The 20,106-nt window shown below is 36.0% G+C and overlaps 1 protein-coding gene across 2 annotated transcripts in view; it reads left to right on the plus strand.

The window, feature by feature from the left end:
• Nucleotides 1–2,795: 2,795 nt before the first annotated feature.
• The window catches only part of SNX2 (sorting nexin 2), a 49,590-nt gene continuing 32,279 nt past the window's right edge, over nt 2,796–20,106 (plus strand). Inside the window, exon 1 of one of the 2 annotated variants that reach the window (XM_032476586.1) lies at nt 2,796–2,948. In XM_032476586.1, coding sequence (XP_032332477.1) covers nt 2,841–2,948 — 108 coding nt within the window. In that variant the 5' untranslated portion in view covers nt 2,796–2,840. The remainder of the gene's footprint in view (nt 2,949–20,106) is intronic. The other variant, XM_006189185.2, reaches the window with a different exon arrangement.

Raw genomic sequence — 20,106 nt, forward strand, 5'->3', positions numbered from 1 at the left:
ACAGTACAATATAATAGGTGTTATAGAAACATATACAGTGAGTGATAGGAGCACAGAGAAGAGAATTTCCATTGTACTGAAGAGTGAAGGATTTACTTGGTAGATTTTATTTTGTCATTGAATGAGGAGGCTAAGTCATTTGCTGAAAATGGAGAGAAAACGTGACGGGATACTCAAGGAGAAAATGAATTTTTTAGAACCTCTACTGGAAAGAACAGTTGAAGGATTTGGAAAATAAACAAATGATAGTATCTAGGCAGTGGAGAGTTGGGTTTAGGATCTCCATTTGAGGTTGGAGTTTACTTTTCAAATGCTCTTAGCAATTTGGATATAAGATTAGAGAAGTTGATGGTTGCATTTGGGATTTCAGAGATGATAAAATAGAAAAGCATGGATCAAGGAAAAAGAGAGCTGAGAAAAATAGCAGAGAGAAATAGCAAGACAATTCTTCAAGCTCTTGCTCAATGAGTTTAGGTTGAATAGGGAAAGAAAGACAATCAAAGTTGCTGAGAGTTTTGGAAAATGCAGCCAAATCTGACTTCCCACCAATCACTAGGGCTCCAGGAGTCAATGCTAGGTTTGGCTAACCCTAGGTCATGCACTCCATTCCTGAGTTGGAAGAGACTTTCAGCCGAGGGTGGGAAAGTAATGATTACCCAGAGGAAATTTAGGTATGTTGCCATGAAAAGAGGGAATGGATGCTTTGTAACAGATACTGCTGTCCTACAATAGTCTCCATCTCTTCCAGGGTAAGAGAACCCCTAATTTTAAGGAGATGGAATAACGATGGCATTTCTTTGTCTCCTGTAGCTTGGGATGGCCATGTAGCTAATGAGGTCATGAAAGCAACATGGACAAAAGCAGTGTGTGCAGTTTCTTGACTGTGTGCAGTTTCTTGACTGTGCCCTCAAAGGGAAGGGGATATCATTCCATATCCCTTTACTCCTTTCCTGCCTGCTGGAATGTACTGTCCTTGTGAGCCAACTCAGACCATGAGGAAGAGCTTACATCCTAGGGAGGGCAGAACAGAAGCCACCTGTAATCCCTGGATGATCTCATGGAGCCTTCATCATCCTACATACATGAGGGATAATTAAACTCCATTTTTTTAAAACCACTTTTAATGCGGTTCTCTGTTACAAGAGGCTGGACCTATATTTCAACTAATTCAGATATTCAATAAAAAAACATAAGCTGGGAAAGAAAAAAAATTATAAGCTGGGAATATAAATGACATAGCATAAGACAGAAAGGAGTAAGCAATAAACAGAGGCACAGGTAAAAATTAAGGATACAGAGAAGAATCAACTCAAACCAGGCTGTGAGCTTTCAAAGGAGGTTAAAGTTGCTGATCAGTGACAGACTCCAGACTGTCCATAGGTGGTGGAGTGCAGGCCAGGAAACATGCCTCGACAGCTGATTATTCCAGACAGGCAGACGGCAGTGGCGATGCTGATGGTAGCATGGTAGTGACAACTGGCCCATGAATCAAACTCACGGAAGCAACATCTAGACCTTGATATATTTACTTACATTAGTTGTGATTTGGGTTGATGCTTCTTGATAATAATCATAATCAGAATTAAGAAATTTAAGGGTGGAAGAAACCCCAGCAACTAGAAAAACCTTCTGTGCCAATGCCCTTAAGAAAAAAATGCCAGTGATGCTAAGTATTGCATATAGCCAGTAGAACTCAGGGTTTCTAAATCCCTAGTGAGGGCTGAGGGTTTGTATATGCTTAATTTGTAAAGAATTCTTGTGAAGCTTTCTTCTTCTCCAGCAAAGTTATAACCTCAGGTTGCTATTTGCGTAACACCCCCTTTTATTTTTCCATGAATCTACCTTACATTGGCATAGCACTCATATTTCAGCATACTTTCACATATTTTCTCATTTGATCCTGACAATGATCCTATGCAGTGAGGTGAGTGGAGAGTGACATTCCCATTTAAATTATAAGGAAATTGAAGTGGAAAGTCTTCAAGAGAACTTCCTATGATAAAGATCTAGTAATTGGCAGAGAGAATGGAGTATGATGCTCTTCCCCGAACACCCACTGATTTTCCTAATTGTTATTTTCCAAGACATACTGACTCTATGGAGGAAAACTATTGTGTGGCTTGTGATAACTTAGAGTAAACCTCAGACAATAAGTTATTCAAGGCCTTTTTGTTATCTAGAGCTGTACTGTCCAGTAGGCAGCTTCTAGCCACACGCAGACTATTTGGATTGAACTTAAAATTAAGTACAATTTAAAACTCAGTTCCTTAGTCACACTAGTCACATTTCAAGTGCTCAGTGGTGATAAGTGGCCAAGGGCTTTTCTGCTGGACAGCACTGATCCAGGACATTTCCATCATGTCAGAAAGTTCTATCTGATAGCCTAGCGATTTAAGAGGATGTATCCCTTCCACCAATCTTCAACCTTGCTCTGTCTGCTTAATCCAAGCCCAAAGATGGTCTCCATCCTCTTCCACTTCCTAAAGGAGATTTAAAAACTGGTAATATCAGAATCGTTCGGCCTAGACCTAGTAAGAAGGGCTGTGATAATAAAAGCCCAAGATTTTTCCACGAAAGTCAGAACAGCAAGTGGGCGGTGAAAAACTGGTGACCCAGACTTGGAGGTGGAAGGAGAGGCAAAGGGGAGGGGCTGCGCGCTGTGCGCTCCGGGCGGGCGCCGTCACGAGGCTGGGGGCGGGGCCGCGCGCGCGGCTGGGCGGGGCCACGCGAGGCGGGCAGGGAGGCGGGGGAGCCCGGAGGCCGGCGCGCCACCCAAGCCGTGCGTGCTCACGTGACAGGTCCGTGAGGTCCCGCTCGCGCAGTCGTCTGGGCGAGCGAAGATGGCGGCCGAGAGGGAGCCTCCTCCGCTGGGGGACGGGAAACCCACCGACTTTGAGGAGCTGGAGGAAGGGGAGGACCTGTTCACCAGCACTGTCTCCACCTTAGAGGTGAGGCCGCGTCGCCGTGGGTGCTGCGCTCCGTCGCTGGTGCGCGTCTCACCTTTAGGTGCCTTTCCCCTGCCCCGACTTGTCCCTCCCCATCCCCCCGGGTTTGCAAGGACCTGGTTGGGGCGACACCTGTGACGCGGGCCCCACCTCGGGTCCCTGTCAGTGGGCCGGAGTTGGTCTGAGCGGCTAGGCCTTCTGAGGAGAGCAGCCTGTGGGCCGGGGGCCGACATAATCCCCTATGGGGCCGGGAACCGGACGGAGCATCGCAGTGCCCTTTCCCCGCTCAGCTGGTCCTCCTTGGTGTCACTTGCATCTCTTCTTTGAGAGCAGAGAAGGTATTGCCCTGGGTTCCAGCAAACCTCACCGCGCTGCCGGACCTCCGCAGCCCCTTTAGAGAGGTGCTTGCTTTTCCCTTCCCAGGGGAGGGTGTGCCTGTGAAAGGGAAGACCGACGAAAAGAGCGCTGATGCACTTTTTCCTGTTCTGGCCCTTTATGCACTACTAGTTCTCTTGGGACTGTTATGTAGTTAAATGCATTTGATCCGTTTTGTTTGTCTTCTTTAGCTCCTAGACTTTTAAAGGCTCTTAGTGTTTAGAAAATATAAAGTGTAAGGGAAGAAGTAGTCCAGGAAACTGCTGTGGGTGCGGGGTTGGGTTTTTAAAAAGTTACCAGGGGAGAAATAAAAACAGATCCTCACTCCCTTTTCCTCTTTTCTCGCATGATCAGCGATCTCTGAAGCTGAATGTTCCTGTTTTTGTCAAAGGAAACGCCCTCTATGAAGTTAACTTCTTGGGCCTCCTCTATCCAGTTCTCGTATGAACTGCTTCGGCTTTGATGAGAGCACACACACCTCATAACCCAACTGTGTGTGTGTATGCGTATTAAAATAGGAGAAAACTTCCCAGAGAATTATTTACCTTGAACTGTACTTCCTGTTAAAGTGCTTTTTAGTAAGTTTTTCTCGTTGTTCACCTCTGCAACAAATCAATTGGAAATTACTGTAAAGTGTCCATTATTTGAAATTAAGTTACCTGAAACTGGGTACTCCGGGAACTGTTTTCAGTACTGACCACATTCTGCTAATTGTAATATGCAGGTTCCTGGCCAAACCCCACCTCTCCTCAAGATTATATGCTTCTTGGGGCTAGGGATAGTGCCTTGATAATTTTCGTGTTCCTCACGAATCCTAAACATTCTCACTTAGCAAATATTTGCTTAGTAAGTTGTCAAAGCCAGCATCTCCTAAGAAGTAGTAAAAAATAATCTTGCACAGCAGATTAGCTTTGAGGGTTTGTTCTCTTGTAGTCCTTTACATATGCTCTACAGCTCCCTTAACATGTATTGAAAGTTAGTGTCTATGCAGGATCCTAAAATCTATATTCCCTTTAAAGTCTACAAAGACTTCCCACCAGCAAAGATCAGAACGAACTTAATTGACATAGTATAAACTAGAATACAGTGAACACTAAGCATTCTGTCTAATTGAAATCTTTACAGTTGAATAAAAGGAACCATAATTTATAGTTCCCATTTGGATGGGACTTGTTAACAAGCTATTTGACCTTTTTTTTTGGTAAAACTCTGCCGAATTTTGAGTATGAATAAATTTATTTTGGTTAGTACGTTGTGAAAGTTTTTAAGAAGTTGGTTTTGATTGTTCATGTAAACCGCTTATTTCATGAGACTTATTCAGGTTATTACTTTTAAGGTAGTATAATTGTGAGAGTTATAAACTAATAATTGTTTTTGCTTTTCAAATTATTTGGGGAAAGTTATATAGCATTATTTATTAGTATACCAACACTGCTCTAAAGGAATGTTTTTTTCGGTACTCCACTTTTCTTTTGAATAGTGTGTCAAATTTCAGTGTACAGGAGAAACCATGAGTTTCTTATTTAAAATGCAGATGCCTTTGCCTTGCTAGAATCTGCATGTTAATAAGTGTTCTAGGTCATTGCTTTTCAAACTTTACATGTAAGGTACCTAGAGATCTTGTAAAAATGCAAATCTGATTCTGTGGAACTGAGTTAAGCCCAATATTCTACATTCTTAACAAACTCTCCTCTTGACATTGCTTCTGGTCCATAGACAACAGTGAATTGCAAAGCCCCAGGTGATCCTGATGCAGATAATCATCTTTGAATAGTTATTACCTAGGAAAATAGTTATTACCCAAGCTGTAAATTGTAAGACATAAAAATTAATGTCTTTGTATTTTAAAAAAGTCAGTTTTTAAAATTACATTATTCATGTAGAAATTTTCTTTTGATGGCATTTGAGGAAAAAAGTCCATTGAAATCCATATAAGTAAAAACCAAATTATAGATAGCTTCAGTGTCATAATTAATAAGCTTGTAATGATTATATAGCTTAGTGTATTTGTATGCTATGAGTATACTTTATCCCAATATTAAACTCCTTCCCTTTCAAAATTAAGAATAGTCACATAAAAACATTCAGTAGATAAAGCATATTTTAAACCCCTAGTGTATGTTTCTATTGTGACTATGAAACAGAGTGCTGAAGGGCTGGCATAGGAAGCAGAGAAGATAGTGAGAGGGGAAAAATTTTGGCAAAAGCTTGTTCTTTTTTGGTACCTGAGAGGTAAGTCTCCAAATTGTTTAGGAATACTGCCTTTTTTCTTTCTTTTCTTTTTTTTTTTTTTTTAAATAGAAGCTGTAACCCTAAGCTTAAAAGATACTTGCCTTAAAGAAATGTAAACTAGTAAGACAATGCCTTAAAAGAGTCTGGAAATATATATTGTATGCCCATTCTTTTTTTTTTTTTTTTTAACAGCTTTATTGAAATATAATTCACATACCATGCAACTCACCCATTTAATGTGTACAATTTTGTAGGTTTTAGTATATTCACAGATATGTGCAACCATTACCACAGTCAGTTTTAAAATATTTTCATCACCTCAGAAGAAGCCCCATACCCTTTAACTACCATCTCCCGTCACCTTCCCTAAGCCCCTCTGGCCCCAACCTTAAGCAACCATTAATTGACTTTCTGTCTTTATAGACTTACCTCTATCTGAACTTTTTATGAATGAAATCACGTGATGTGATCTTTTATGATTGGCTTCTTTCATTTAGCATAATGTTTTCTAAGTCTATACTTCACTCTTTTTTATGCCCAAATAATATTCCAGTGTATGGCTATACCACATTTTGTTTATCCATTCTGTCATTTGTTGGACATTTAGATTGTTTTCACATTTTGGCTATTATTAATAATGCTGCAGTAAACATTTGTGTACAAGTAGAATTGCCTGGGTTATATAGTGACTCTACATTTAATCATCTGAAGAATTGCCAGAGTGATTTCCCTTAATGGCCACACCATTTTACATTCCAACTATGTGTGAGGGAACCAGTTTCTCCAGATCATCACCAACACTTACTTTCTGACTTTTTGATTCTATCCAGTATATTGTGAAATGGTATCTTAGTGTGGTTTTGTATATCCTTATCTGTTACATGATTTGCATATTTCCCCCCATTCTTTTCATGTTTTGGATGGTGTCCTTTGAAGCACAAATTTTTTTTAAAGTTTTGATGAAGTCCAGTGTTTTCTATTTTGTTGCTTATGCTTTCAATGTCATATATAAAAATCCTTTGCCTAATCCGAGGTCATGAAGATTATATCTGTTTTCTTCTGAGAGTTTTATAGGTTTGGCGCTTACATTTAAAGCTTTGATCCATTTTGAGTTAACTTTTGTACATGCTGTGAGGTAAGGTCCAACTTCATTCTTTTGCATGTGGCAATCCAGTTGTCCCACCACTGTTTGTTGAAAAGACTCTTTAATTCTCTATTGAATGGTCTTGGCACTCTTTTTGAAAATCAGTTGACTGTAGTTATTTACACCAGGTTCTTGTACTAACCTCAAATCTTAAGGGTTAGCTGAAGTTAAACTGAGAACCACAGTTTCCCCAACATTTCAAATGAAATTTCCAGGTAGGAGATTCACAGGTCTTATAATTCCTTTCCCACCATGTAACCCCATGCCGTAAGTGCTCAGAAGATACTGTACTTGACTTCAGTAAATACTTGACTAGTTAGTCTCTGCCATACTGTTTAGATAATAATGGGAATGCAAGTATCAGAAGGTCATGCAAGTCTTTGAGGACAGAAAATCTCCAGTGGAGAAGAAAGAGGTGTACAGAAAACTGATATAGATAGACTGTGATTATGTGATCTGAAAACACCAGTTTTCACTGAAAGTACTAGTGAAATGGCAGAGATTCTAACTTTTAAAACTGTTCCTGACACACAGTAGATGAACAGTAAATGTTTCTGTTGGCTAGGAAAAGTCAATGATGGTAATATTAGAGAGTTTGAAAGGTGGGTCACTTAAGGCTCAGTCCGTATTCCAGGGAACCATAAATAATTCTGAGAGGCTGAATATAGGATGTTATAGTTGATATGATGATACTGTGAAGAGCTTTTTAATTATTATGTAGGCAGTTGAGAGCTGTGTAAGATTCTAGGGATTGTAACATGAACACCTGGGAAGATTAATGGGCTGGCAGTTACAAGGATAAATTTGAGTGGGAGGTATCATTGGTACGTTGACGAGTTGGAGGTAATTTGAAGTCTGAGGTTAAAGGCCTCAAGAAGAAAAGTGCAAATAATAAAGGAGAGAAGGAAATTGATGCTATAGCAGGTTAAAAGATAGACATCTTAAGACTTGAAATGTTTAGGGGAAGGAATTACAAGTTTATTTCATTTGGGTATAAGTTACACCAGGAAAGATACCATCAGGCAGCTAGAAATACTCAATGTACTAGAAATAATAGATTTGGGAGTCTGTCAAATTACTGAGTGCTGACACTAAACCGGACTCTGGAAATCTAGTCCCTGCCTTCATGGAGTATATGAACCAAGAGGAGTCAACATACTAGACATAGCTGTGTGAACAAATACCTGCAGTAACAGGTGATACATATGTAATTGATATATGCACATAGTACAGAAATAAAATAGAAAACTGGAGTGACTTAATTGCTTAGAGATGATCTTTGAAACCCTGAAAAGTGAGTGACATTATCAAGAGACTAAATAAAGACTAGAGACTCTTGATAAAGAACTATAATATCCATTGTCTCAACACGAAAGGTATTAAAAGCGTATAACTTGTTTTCTTAATTATATTTAGGTAGGCATCCAACTTTAAATATATTAAGTTTTTGAAAATTTTATTATGAATTACCCATGTTTTAGAGGAAAAACATTTTGTGACCAGGTGTTTAAAGGCAACAGCATGGAAAATTACTAGAAAGAGATTTATGAAGAGATGTAACTCTAGTTGATCACTTTCCCTGGAAACCATTAAAGTTAAGAATTTTAGAATGAACTATTTTTGGGTTGTTTTTTTTATTGAGCTATAGTCATTTTACAATGTTGTGTCAAATTCCAGTGTAGAGCACAATTTTTCAGTTATACATGAACATACATATATTCATTGTCACATTTTTTTTTCGCTGTGAGCTACCACAAGATGTTGTGTGTATTTCCTTGTGCTATACAGTATAATTAGAATGAACTACTTTTAGTGCCTATAAAAAATGTTATTCTTTGAAGTTGCTTGAGGCAGAAGTGCTTTTTTTTTTGCAGGTTTTTTTCTTAAAAAGAATGAAATTTGTTTTTAATGTTAATTTTCAAATGCCCCCTGTCTTTTTTTTTTTAAGAAAATCTTATTTTTAACAGTTTTATTGTGATATGGTTCCTGTACAGTAAACTACACATATTTCAGATTACAATTTGATGAATTTTGATAGCTGTATACATCCATGAAATCACCATCACAGTCAAGATAGCTAACATTTACATCCCAAGAGGTGCAGTTTTTGAATTCTCAATTTATCCCTTCCCACCCCTTTACCCCCTGGTAACCTAAGTTTGTTCCCTATGTCTGTGAGTCTGTTTCTGTTTTGTAGATAAGTTCATTTGTGTCCTTTTTTTTTCTTTAGATTCCATATGTAAGTGATATCATATGGCTTTTTTTCTTTTTTTGGCTTACTTAGAATGACGATCTCCAGGTCCAGCCTTTTTTTTTTTTTTTTTTTTTGTTTAAGTGGACATACTGGGGATTGAACCCAGGACCTTGTGCATGCTAAGTGTGCACCCTGCCACTGAGCTATACCCACCCCACCTCAAATGCCCACTTTCCTATAAAATTGAACTTTTGGGTTTTTTCCTGTGATGATAATTTTTAGTTGAGATAAAATTTACCACAATTAGTAAAGTTCACTACTGTCTCAGTCAAAATATAGGATACTTCCATCATCCCCCCAAAATTCTCTCATGTAGTTCTCCCACTCCTAGCCTCTGGCAACCACTGATCTATTTTTTGCATTATAGCTTTGTGTTTTCCAGAATTTCATATAATAGAATTAATTATTTTATATTACATAAAACAGTATGAAATTTTTTTAAGGTAGCTACTTTAACTTAGCCTAAAACATTTTGAGATTTAACTGATGTTGGCATGTATCAATAGTTCATTCCTTTTTATTGCTGAATTAGTATTTTATTTTATATATGTATTATAGTTGTTTGTTGTTGAAGGACCTTTCTCTTGTTTCCAGTTTTTGGCATTAATGAGTAAAGCTAACAAACATCTGTGTACAGGTTTTTGTATGAACACAAGTTTCATCTCTTTTGGGGAAATAGAAGTAGGATTGATGGTTGTCTTCTAAATGTATGTTTAACTTAAGAAACTGCCAGACTTTCTGCCAGCAAGGTTCAAGGGAGATGAGGTGCAGGGAGATGAAGTTACTTTCTTTTTGTCCCACAAGTTAATGGCTGTAGTAATAATATAATTCAAGATCCTATCCATTAGGACAGTGTTCTCCAAGTCTGAGAATTGATAATATGTGGTTTCATTAAATCAAAAGCATGATGCTTTAATACAAAAGCATGTCACTGTATTTCCTGGCATCCATAAAAGTTATTTTGATGTTGAAATTTTATCCCTATTCAGAGAATCACAGTTACTATGTATTATGAAGGCTAGCCCCAAGGAAACCAGTGCAGCTGGATTTGCCTGTTTTAGTCTCTGGTCATGTTTCCATTCATTTTATCTCTGACATCTAATGAAATTATAAAAGATCCTAAGAAAGAGAAAGAAAACTGCCAAACTGTTTTCTTCAATGAGTGAGAATTCAGTTGTTCTACATCTCTGTCAGCAGTTGTTTTATTTCAGGCAGTGGCATGCTTGAAATAAATTTTCAGGAATTTTATAAGCTGGTTAGTATTCAGCCATCGTTAAAATTAAGTTATGTAAACATATTTAAGTAAGTTATATTAAAAACAAAGGTAATAAATATTTAAAACTCATCACTTCCTAATTCCTTTATTGTGTTTTAACTATTTTCTGTGCTCTTGAGGCTATGTATTTATTGTCTGTATGGTAGAAAGTACATATCTTACTGGCTTCACATTCAGTCGGGGTAATCAGCCACAGAGGGCATGTTAGGCCACAGAAATCAGCAAAAGCTAAAATTCTTTGATGAAGTGTTCTTTCACATCTTTTGCCCATTTTATAGTGGGTTTCCTTATTGAATTTTAAGAGTTCTTCAAGTATTCCAAATACAAATTCTTTGTCAGATATGTGTTTTGAAGATATTTTTTTCCAGTCTGTGGCTTGTCTTTTTATGCTCTTAAAATTTCTTTCACAGAGCAAACATTATTTTAGTGACATTCGAATTACCCTTACTGATAGCATTTTAGATGTTGCATGTGAAATACTTTGGTGATATTAACCCAAGGTCCCAAAGATTTTGCTTATGTGTCTATCTATAAGTTTTATAGTTTTAACTTTTATATTTAAATGTCAGTTTGATTTTTAGTTAATTTTCTTATAGAATTGAGATTCATTTTTTATTCATATACTCATTATTCAAGCACCATATATTGAAAGAAAACCATGTTACAGATTGTTTTATGGCTCTATCATGGTAAATATTACATGTGTACTTGAAAAGAATGTGTATAGTCTGATACTGATACTGGGTGGAATATTCTATAAACATTAAGTAGATTGATAGTACTTTTCAGTACATGCAATGACATTGATAAAGTTATTTTTTTTTTACATTTTTTTATTGAGTTATAGTCATTTTACAATGTGTCAAATTCCAGTGTAGAGCACAATTTTTCAGTTATACATGAACATACATATATTCATTGTCACATTTTTTTTTTTTTTTTTTTGCTGTGAGCTACCACAAGATCTTGTATATACTTTCCTGTGTTCTATAGTATAATCTTGTTTATCTATTCTGCATATGCCTGTCAGTATCTACAAATTTTAAAATCCCAATCTGTCCCTTCCCACCCCCCGCCCCCTTGGCAAACCACAAGTTTGTATTCTATGTCTATTCTGTTTCTGGTTTGTATTTATGTTTTTTGTTTTTGTTTTTGTTTTTAGATTCCGCATATAAGCAATCTCATATGGTATTTTTCTTTCTCTTTCTGACTTACTTCATTTAGAATGACATTCTCCAGGAACACCATGTTGCTGCAAATGGCATTATGTTGTCGTTTTTTATGGCTGAGTAGTATTCTAGTGTACAAATATACCACATCTTTATCCAGTCATCTGTCGATGGACATTTAGGCTGTTTCCATGTCTTGGCTATTGTAAATAGTGCTGCTATGAACATTGGGGCACAGGTGTCTTTTTGAAGTAGAGTTCCTTCTGGATATATGCCCAGGAGTGGGATTCTTCGGTCATATGGTAAGTCTATTCCTAGTCTTTTGAGGAATCTCCATTCTGTTTTCCACAGTGGCTACACCAACCTGCATTCCCACCAGCAATGTAGAAGGGTTCCCTTATCTCCATAGCCTCTCCAGCATTTGTCATTTGTGGACTTTTGAATGATGGCCGTTCTGGCTGGTGTGAAGTGATACCTCATTGTAGTTTTGATTTGCATTTCTCTGATAAGTAGTGATATTGAGCATTTTTCATGTGCCTATTGATCATTTGTATTTATTCTTTGGAGAATTGCTTGTTTAGGTCTTCTGCCCATTTTTGGATGGGTTGTTTTGTTCTTATTATGTCGTATAAGCTGCTTACATATTCTGGAAATCAAACCTTTGTTGGTTTCATCATTTGCAAAAATTTTCTCCCATTTCATAGGTTGTCATATTGTTTTACTTATGGTTTCCTTTGCTGTGCAGAAGCTTGTAAGTTTCATTAGGTCCCATTTGTTTATTCTTGCTGTTTATTTCTATTGCTTGGGTAGACTGCCCTAGGAGAACCTTTTTGAGATGTATGTGAGATAATGTTTTGCCTATATTTTCTTCTAAGAGGTTTATTGTATCTTGTCTTATGTTTAAGTCTTTGATCCATTTTGAGTTTATTTTTGTGTATAATGTAAGGGAGTCTTCTAGCTTCATTGATATACATAGATCTGTCCAATTCTCCCAACACTATTTGCTGAAGAGACTTGTCTTTATTCCATTGTATATTCTTGCCTCCTTTGTCGAAGATTAGTTGACCAAAAATTTGTGGGTTCATTTCTGGGCTCTCTGTTCTGTTCCATTGGTCCATATGTCTGTTTTTGTACCAATACCATTCTGTCTTGATGATTGTAGCTCTGTAGTATTGTCTGAAGTCTGGGAGAGTTATTCCTCCAGCCTCTTTCTTTCTCTTCAGTAATGCTTTGGCAATTCTGGGTCTTTTGTGGTTCCATAAAAATTTTATTATTATTTGTTCTAGTTCTGTGAAATATGTCCTGGGTAATAGGAATTGCATTAAATCTGTAGATTGCCTTGTGCAGTGTGACCATTTTAACAATATTGATTCTTCCAATCCAGGAGCATGGGATATCTTTCCATTTTTTTAAGTCTTCTGTAATTTCCTTCATCAGTGGTTTATAGTTTTCTGTGTATAATTCTTTCACCTCCTTGGTTAGATTTATTCCTAGGTATTTTTTTACTTTGGGTGCTATTTTAAAGGGGATTGTTTCTTTACTTTCTTTTTCTGTTGATTCATCATTAGTTTAAAGAAATGCAACTGATTTTTGAACGTTAATCTTGTAACCTGCTACCTTGCTGAATTCTTCGATTAGTTCTAGTAGTTTTTTTGTGGACCTTTTAGGATTTTCTATATATAGTAGGTATTGATGAAGTTTAGATGCTTTATACTAAGTTAAAGGAAATAGACTTAAAAGTTTCTCCATTGGGTTGCCTTTGCATCTTTGTCAAAAATCAATAGAGCACACATGTGGGGGTCTGTTTCTGGACTCCATTTTGTTTCATTGATCTTTGACTTTACTTTTGCCAGTTCTATGCTGTCTTGATTACTGTAGCTGAGACTTGAATTTTCTTTTCAACTGTTTTGGCTGTTTTAGTACTTTGCCTTTCCATATAATTTAAGAATCAGTTTATTGATTTATACTGAAAATTTCTGCTGAGATTTTAATTGGGATTGTGATGAATCCATAGATTAGTCTGGGGGAAAATTAACATATTAACAGTATTGAGCCTTTAAGTCATAAGTATACTATTTCTGGTTTTGTTTTTTTTTTTTTTTTTGGCCGTTTTTTTCACCAGTATTTATAATTTATTTATAATTTTCAGCATACAGATCTAGCACATATTTTGTTAGTTTTTATCTAAGTATTTTATGGTTTTTTTGATGCTTTTATGTATTTTTACATTTACTTATTGATGACATGTTTATCTTGTATTCTGCAACTGTACTAAAAACACTCATTAGTTCTAGTAGGTTTTTGTAGAGTCCCTGGGATTTTCTATGTAGACAGTCATGTTGTCTGTAATTGGTTTTCATTCTTTCCAGTCTTTGTACCTTACTTTCTGTGGCCTTAATGCATTAGCTAGAACCAAGGGTGTAATATTGAATAGAAGCAATGAGAGTGGATATCTTTTCCCTTTTCAGGCTTATAGAAATATATATTCATTCTTTCTCCCTTAAGTACGATTTTTTTAAGAAATGACCTTCATTGGGTTAAAGACATTCCCTTTTATTCCTAGTTTTCTGAAATTTTGTATCCACGAATGGATGTTGATTTTGGCAAATGCTTTTTCTGCATTTAATAAGATGGTCATGTAATTTTCTTTGTTAGTTTGATAAACCCCTGGGATAAAGCCCACACATTCATAATTCATAATGTATTTATCCTTTATATATTGCTGCATTCAATTTGCTAATATTTTGCTTAGACTGTTGTGTCTGTGTTCATGACAGATATTTGTGTGTTGCTTTCTTTTGTAATGTCTAATTTTGGTAACAAATACTGGCCTCATTAAATGAATTGGAAAGTGTTTCCTCCTTGTCTGTATTATTGAAGAAGTTGTATGGAATTAGTCTTTTTTCCTTAAATGTTGACAGAACTTGCTAGTGAAATCATCTGATTATGCAGTTTTGTTTTTGGAAGATTTTGAACTACAAATTCAGTATCTTTGATAGATAGAGAAGTGTTTCTTTTTGGTGAACTTTGATTGTATGTAACTTCTAAGGAATTTGTCCTTTCAATGTAAGTTATGAAATTTATGGGCATAGGTTTTTTTGTAATACTCCATTATCTTATTACCATATCTGTGGGGTCTATGAGTAATGCTCCTTCCTTTTCATTCCTGATACTGGTAATGTATGTCATCTCCTTGTTTGCTTATTTATTCATTTATTTTAATCTTCCTAAGGTGTGTCATTTTACTACCATCTTTTCAAAGAATCAGCTTTTGGTTTCCTGATTTCTTTATGGGTTTTTTGTTTTTTGTTTTTTTTGGTTCTGTTTTGTTTTTTAATTTCATTAATTTCCTTTCTGTTTAATTTGTTCTTCTGTTTTGTTAAATAGAAGCTTGGATCATTGATTTTAGCCTTTTTTTTTTTTTTTGGTATTAGTATTTAGCTATATATTTCTTTGTAAATACCTCTTTAGCTTCATCTTACAAATTTTGATATTGTGTTTTGTTTTCAGTCAGTTTAAACTATTTTCTAATTTCCCTTGTGACTACCTTTTTGACCTGTAGGTTAATTAGAAGTGTGTTCATTTCCAAAATGAGGATTTTCTAGGTGGCTTTCTGTTACCAATTTCTAGCTTAATTTGATTATAAGCAGAGAATGTTTTATAATTTCAGTTCTTTTAAATTTGTTAAGGTTTGTCTCATGGCCTAGAATATGATCTATTATGAATACTCTGTACGCTTGAAAAAAATGTATAGTCTGATGTTATTGTAGAGTCTTATGTTATTGTTAAAGTATTCTCTAAATGTTAAGTCAAGTTGATAGTATTTTGCATGTCTTCTCTGTCTTCCTTTGTTAGGTGTCTATTCTGTCAACTGAAGAGAGTTTTGACGTCTCTAAGTAATTGTAGATCTTTAATTTTTTATTTCTCCTTTTCAGTTTTTCCTTCATAGATTTTGAAGCTCTGTTGTTAGAGACAGATATTTAGTATTGTTACAATTTCCTGGTAAATTGATCTTTTATCATGTGATACTCCTCTTTATTGCTGGTAACACTCCTTATTTTGAAGTTTATCAGTTGATAATGTGGCACTCCAACTCTGTTTGCGTGACCTATTTTTCCAATTGCTTTGCTTTCAACTTACCTGTCTTTACAGTAGGTTTTTGTTGTGTATTGTTATTTTTATATTCAATCTGGACACCTCTGTCTTCTAATTGGTGTGTTTAGAATATTTACATTTAATGTGAATATTGGTGTGGTTGGATTAGATTTTACTTGTTTACTGTTTTTCTCTTCTGTTTTTCTCTCTGAAAACAGAAGGAAATGTATACCTAACCATTTATGATCCAATTAGAGTTAATATTGTACATCTCCAAATAAAATGCAGAGCTTTACAACCATATAGGTCCGTTTACCTCTCTTCCTTTGTGTTATAGTTCTCACATGTGTTACATCTCCATACGTTGAAAACTTTGAAAGCCAGGCAGTGCTATAATTTTTGCTTTCATAGTTATGGCCATTTTAAATAATTTGAGAAGAAAAATGGTCTGTTACATTCCACGAGTTACATTTCTGTGGCTCTTCCTTTATTCCTGAAGGTCCGGGTTTTTCTTATTTTCTTGTATCTCTTCAGGCTAAATAACTTGTCTTAGCCCTTTTTTTTTTTAAGAGCTGACCTAGTGATGGCAGATTCCTATAGTTTTCTTTAAATCTGAGAGTAACTTTAATTCACCTTTGTTCCTAAAGGATGTTTTTGCTGGATATAGAATTCTGTGTTCACAGTTCTTTTCTCTCAGCACTTTAAAGATTTTTTGCTACTGTCATCTGGTCTCTGATTTCTGATGAGAAATATTCAGTCCTTCTAATGGTTTCTTTAAATGTAATTTTTTTGTTCTTCTGAAACTGCTTCAAATTTTGGATTTTTAATCTTTAGATTTCAGCCATTTTTAATGATGTAGCTTCATCTAGTTTTCCCTGAAGTTGTCCTGCTTGGAGTTTGCTTGTTTCTGAATCTGTAAATGGATGTCTTTTACCAGGTTTGGGAAGCTTTTAGCCGTCAGTTCTTGAAATATTTTTTTGCACTACTCTTTTTCTAGGACTTAAGTAACATTAATGTTAGTCCTTTTTATATTATTTCACAGCTCCTTGAGATTCTGTTCTTTTTCTGCATTTCTTTTCCTCTCTCTGTTACTCGGATTGGCTATTTTCTACTGATTTATCTTCAAAGTCACTGACTTCTTTTAAGAACTGTGAAAGGTCTGAAATTTTACCCTCCTGGTAAGCTAACAAATTAACTCATTTTATGGTTGCTGAAAATTGACATGATAAAGGACTTTATTAGTCAAAGCATAGCAAGTAGCATGAGTATGTTTGTGACCATTTCCCTTATCCCTCTTTTGCTAGGGTAGTAAGATGGAGGATCCAGGCTGATTTTGCACCAGCCTTTGGTTTGTGTGACAGCTGATGAAGTTGCACTTAGGGAACCCAGATCATTTATAATAGGCAGTAAGTGTGCCTGTTCTTTGCTCCGGAGGAGACATCATCTTTATTACACTGGACAGTAAATAAGCCTGGTCTTTGCTTGGGAAAGAGATGCTCATCTCTTTCTTCTAAGGCTGTTGCCCAGAAACATAGGCTTCTCAGAGTTTTAGCTGCCTGCATTGTCACATACTTTATCTCAGCTTGGGCCACAATTGTAGAAAAGCAATGAAAGAAGGGAGAGAAAATACTAGTGAGGCTTCCTGTCCCCTGCTCTTCGGGCTACTCGGTCCCCCTTTCCTGGCTCAGTTGACTAGAGAAGTAGCTTTTCTCTTGGGGTTTATATGCTAGTGCTCTCATCATTGCCGTGTCATGCAGCTAAGCAACCAGGTGTGGCCTGAGAGTAGGGATAGGAGAGAAAAAGGTTGAGGGCAGAGAAGAGAAAAAAGAATTTTCCACCTATGTTCTCTGGTTGTAGGGTCCTTGATGTTAAAAAGACAAATGTCTTTTTGTTTTTTGTTTTTTTGTTTGTTTGGTTTTTTCTGGAGGGGGTCATTGCTTTACACACTCCTAGTTTAGGTCTGCAATTGGCATCATACTCAGAAAGAACTGGGAGAGAGAAGAAATGATCCCTGTGAGGATCATTTTTCACATTTTTGACTCCCTCCTTAATCCACCTCTTATTTACTTTTAGATCATTGTTTTTATATTCTGTCCAGAGCTTTTCAATGTTAATCAGTGGGAGAAAGAGGCTCAGGTGGGCTTCTTTTGTCTTGGTTGTTTTTTGTTTTTGTTTTTGAATAGTTATTAGCAAGCTTAGAATTTATTGTAAAAATAATCTGTAGCAAACTACTAGATGATGATGTAGGGGGAGAAAAGAAGAGTATACATTTTATTAAAATACTGATGTCTCAATGCCTGTTTTAGACAACTATAGTTTTGATCACCCAGAAGCTGTCAATGTTCCCTTCCACCATCACTTCCTCATTCAGTAGCCATTCTCTTTCTACTTTCCTTCCAGTGGAGAACCGCTCTTCTTGCACTCACTAGGAACTGAAAGAGACATGGAGAGACAGAGGCAGAGATAAATGAGTCCTGAAGGCCTTTAGTGAGTGACTGCTCATTGACTTGCCCACCGTCACAGCATTCCCATTCTGTCCTCTAGTCTCAGGTGCTGAACTATGAGATAAAAGAATTCTTCTTGTTATATAAATATGCTAGTTTTTCTTTCTCTGATTTTGGTATCAGAGAACTATGACTATCCAAGTTATTAGCAAACATGAACATGCAATTTTGTGTGTGTTTCACTTTAGCTGTTTTGTTTTCTTCACTTTTTTTTTTTAGAATATATACTTTTATTGAAGTATAGTCAGTTTAACATCCAATTATATTAATACATATAGGTTATTAATAGTCTACATATATTCTAACTATGCACTGTATTACAATTTTTAATTTGAACAGTCATATATATCTATTTTAAAGAATTAAAGAGGGAAAATAGTTTCTTTTTGTTATTCAGATATTTAGCATTTCTGTTGCTTTCCCTTCATCCAGTGTTCCTCTTACGTCATTGTTCTTCAGTATAAACAATTCCCATTAGCATTTTTTTAGATGAAGTCTTTTGATGATGAATTATTTTATTTGTAGTTCATCTGAAAACTCTTTATTTCATCTTTATTCCTGAAGGATATTTTTGCTGTTTATAGATTTTTGGGTTGGTATGTTGCCACAACATGGCCTCCATACCCTTACCAAATTAAGACTCAAGGACAGTTTTGGACGAAGTAGAAAAGGCAGCTTTATTTCTTTGCCAGGCAGAGGAGGTCACAGTGGACTAAAATGGGATAGGCAAAAAAGTATAATAGCAGTTGTGATGCACTTCTCACCATATAGACCAAAAGATTGGTACCCAAGGAAATTCATTATGTAATCATTAACAAGATTCCAGAGGTTTTGATCCCCTGGAAATTTTGATACTGTACAAATAGAAACCTTTGTTTAAAATGAAGTTGAGTGTACAAGCTATATGTAGGACCTTAGTGCCTGTATTTTATTCAGGACAAGTACAGTTGTCCCTATCCCTTGGTATCCACAGGGGATTGGTTCCAGGAACCACTCTCCTCCCCAATACCAAAGTCCTTTTATATGAGTCTCATATATAAAATGATATATGTAATATTTACATATAACCTATGTCCATCCTCCCATATACTTTAAATCATGTCTAGATTACTTATAATATGTATTTCAATGTATATGTTGTATCAATTGCAAATACAGTGCAATACTGTGTAATTAATTGCTGGCTTGTGACAAGTTCAAGTTTTGCTTTTTGGAACTTTCTGGAATTTACTTTTTTTTTTTTTTAATATTTTCAATCTGCAGTTGGCTGAATCTGTTGGACCCCATAGATGCAGAGGGCCAACTGCAGAAAACATTTCTTTCTTTATTCATTTGAAGTATAGCCAGTTACAATGTGTCAGTTCTGATGTACAGCACAATGTCCCAGTCATGCATGTACATACATACATTCATTTTCGTATTCTTTTTCATTAAAGGTTATTACAAGATATTGAATATAGTTCCCTGTGCTATACAGAAGAAATTTTTTAATCTATTTATATATGCAGTGGCTAACATTTGCAAATGGAAACACTTATTTTTGATGAATATTGTCAGGAAATTGGATCATGTGTGTAATTTTTTTACATATTGACATTACAGGCATTTTTCTGTCAGTAAATGCCACTCTGCTACTATGTGTTTTGAAAAATAAACTTTACTTTTTAGAGCAGTTTTAAGTTCACAGCAAAATTGATTGGAAGTTTACAGAGGTTTCCCATATACTTCCCTTACACATGTGTTATCCTTCATCATCAACATCTTCCACTACAGTGACACATTTGTTATAAGTGGTGGTGTATATTCTCTGGGTTTGAACAGATATATAGTGGCATGTGTCTACTGTTAAAATATCATACAGAGTAGTTTCACTACTCTAAAAATCCTCTGTGCTCTGCCTGTCATTCCTCCCTTCCCTCAAGTCTACTGGTGTTTTTACTATCTCCATAGTTTTGCTTTTTCCTTGGTGTCATATAGTTGGAATCACACAATATGTAGCCTTTTCAGACTGGCTTCTTCCACTTAGTAATATGCAGTTAGGTTTCCTCTGTCTTTTCATGGCTATATAGCTCATTTCCTTTTAGTCTAAATGATATTCTGTTGTCTGGATTA

This window comes from Camelus ferus, chromosome 3 (assembly GCF_009834535.1).
Source record: "Camelus ferus isolate YT-003-E chromosome 3, BCGSAC_Cfer_1.0, whole genome shotgun sequence".
In the NCBI taxonomy this organism is placed as follows: Eukaryota; Metazoa; Chordata; class Mammalia; order Artiodactyla; family Camelidae; genus Camelus; species Camelus ferus.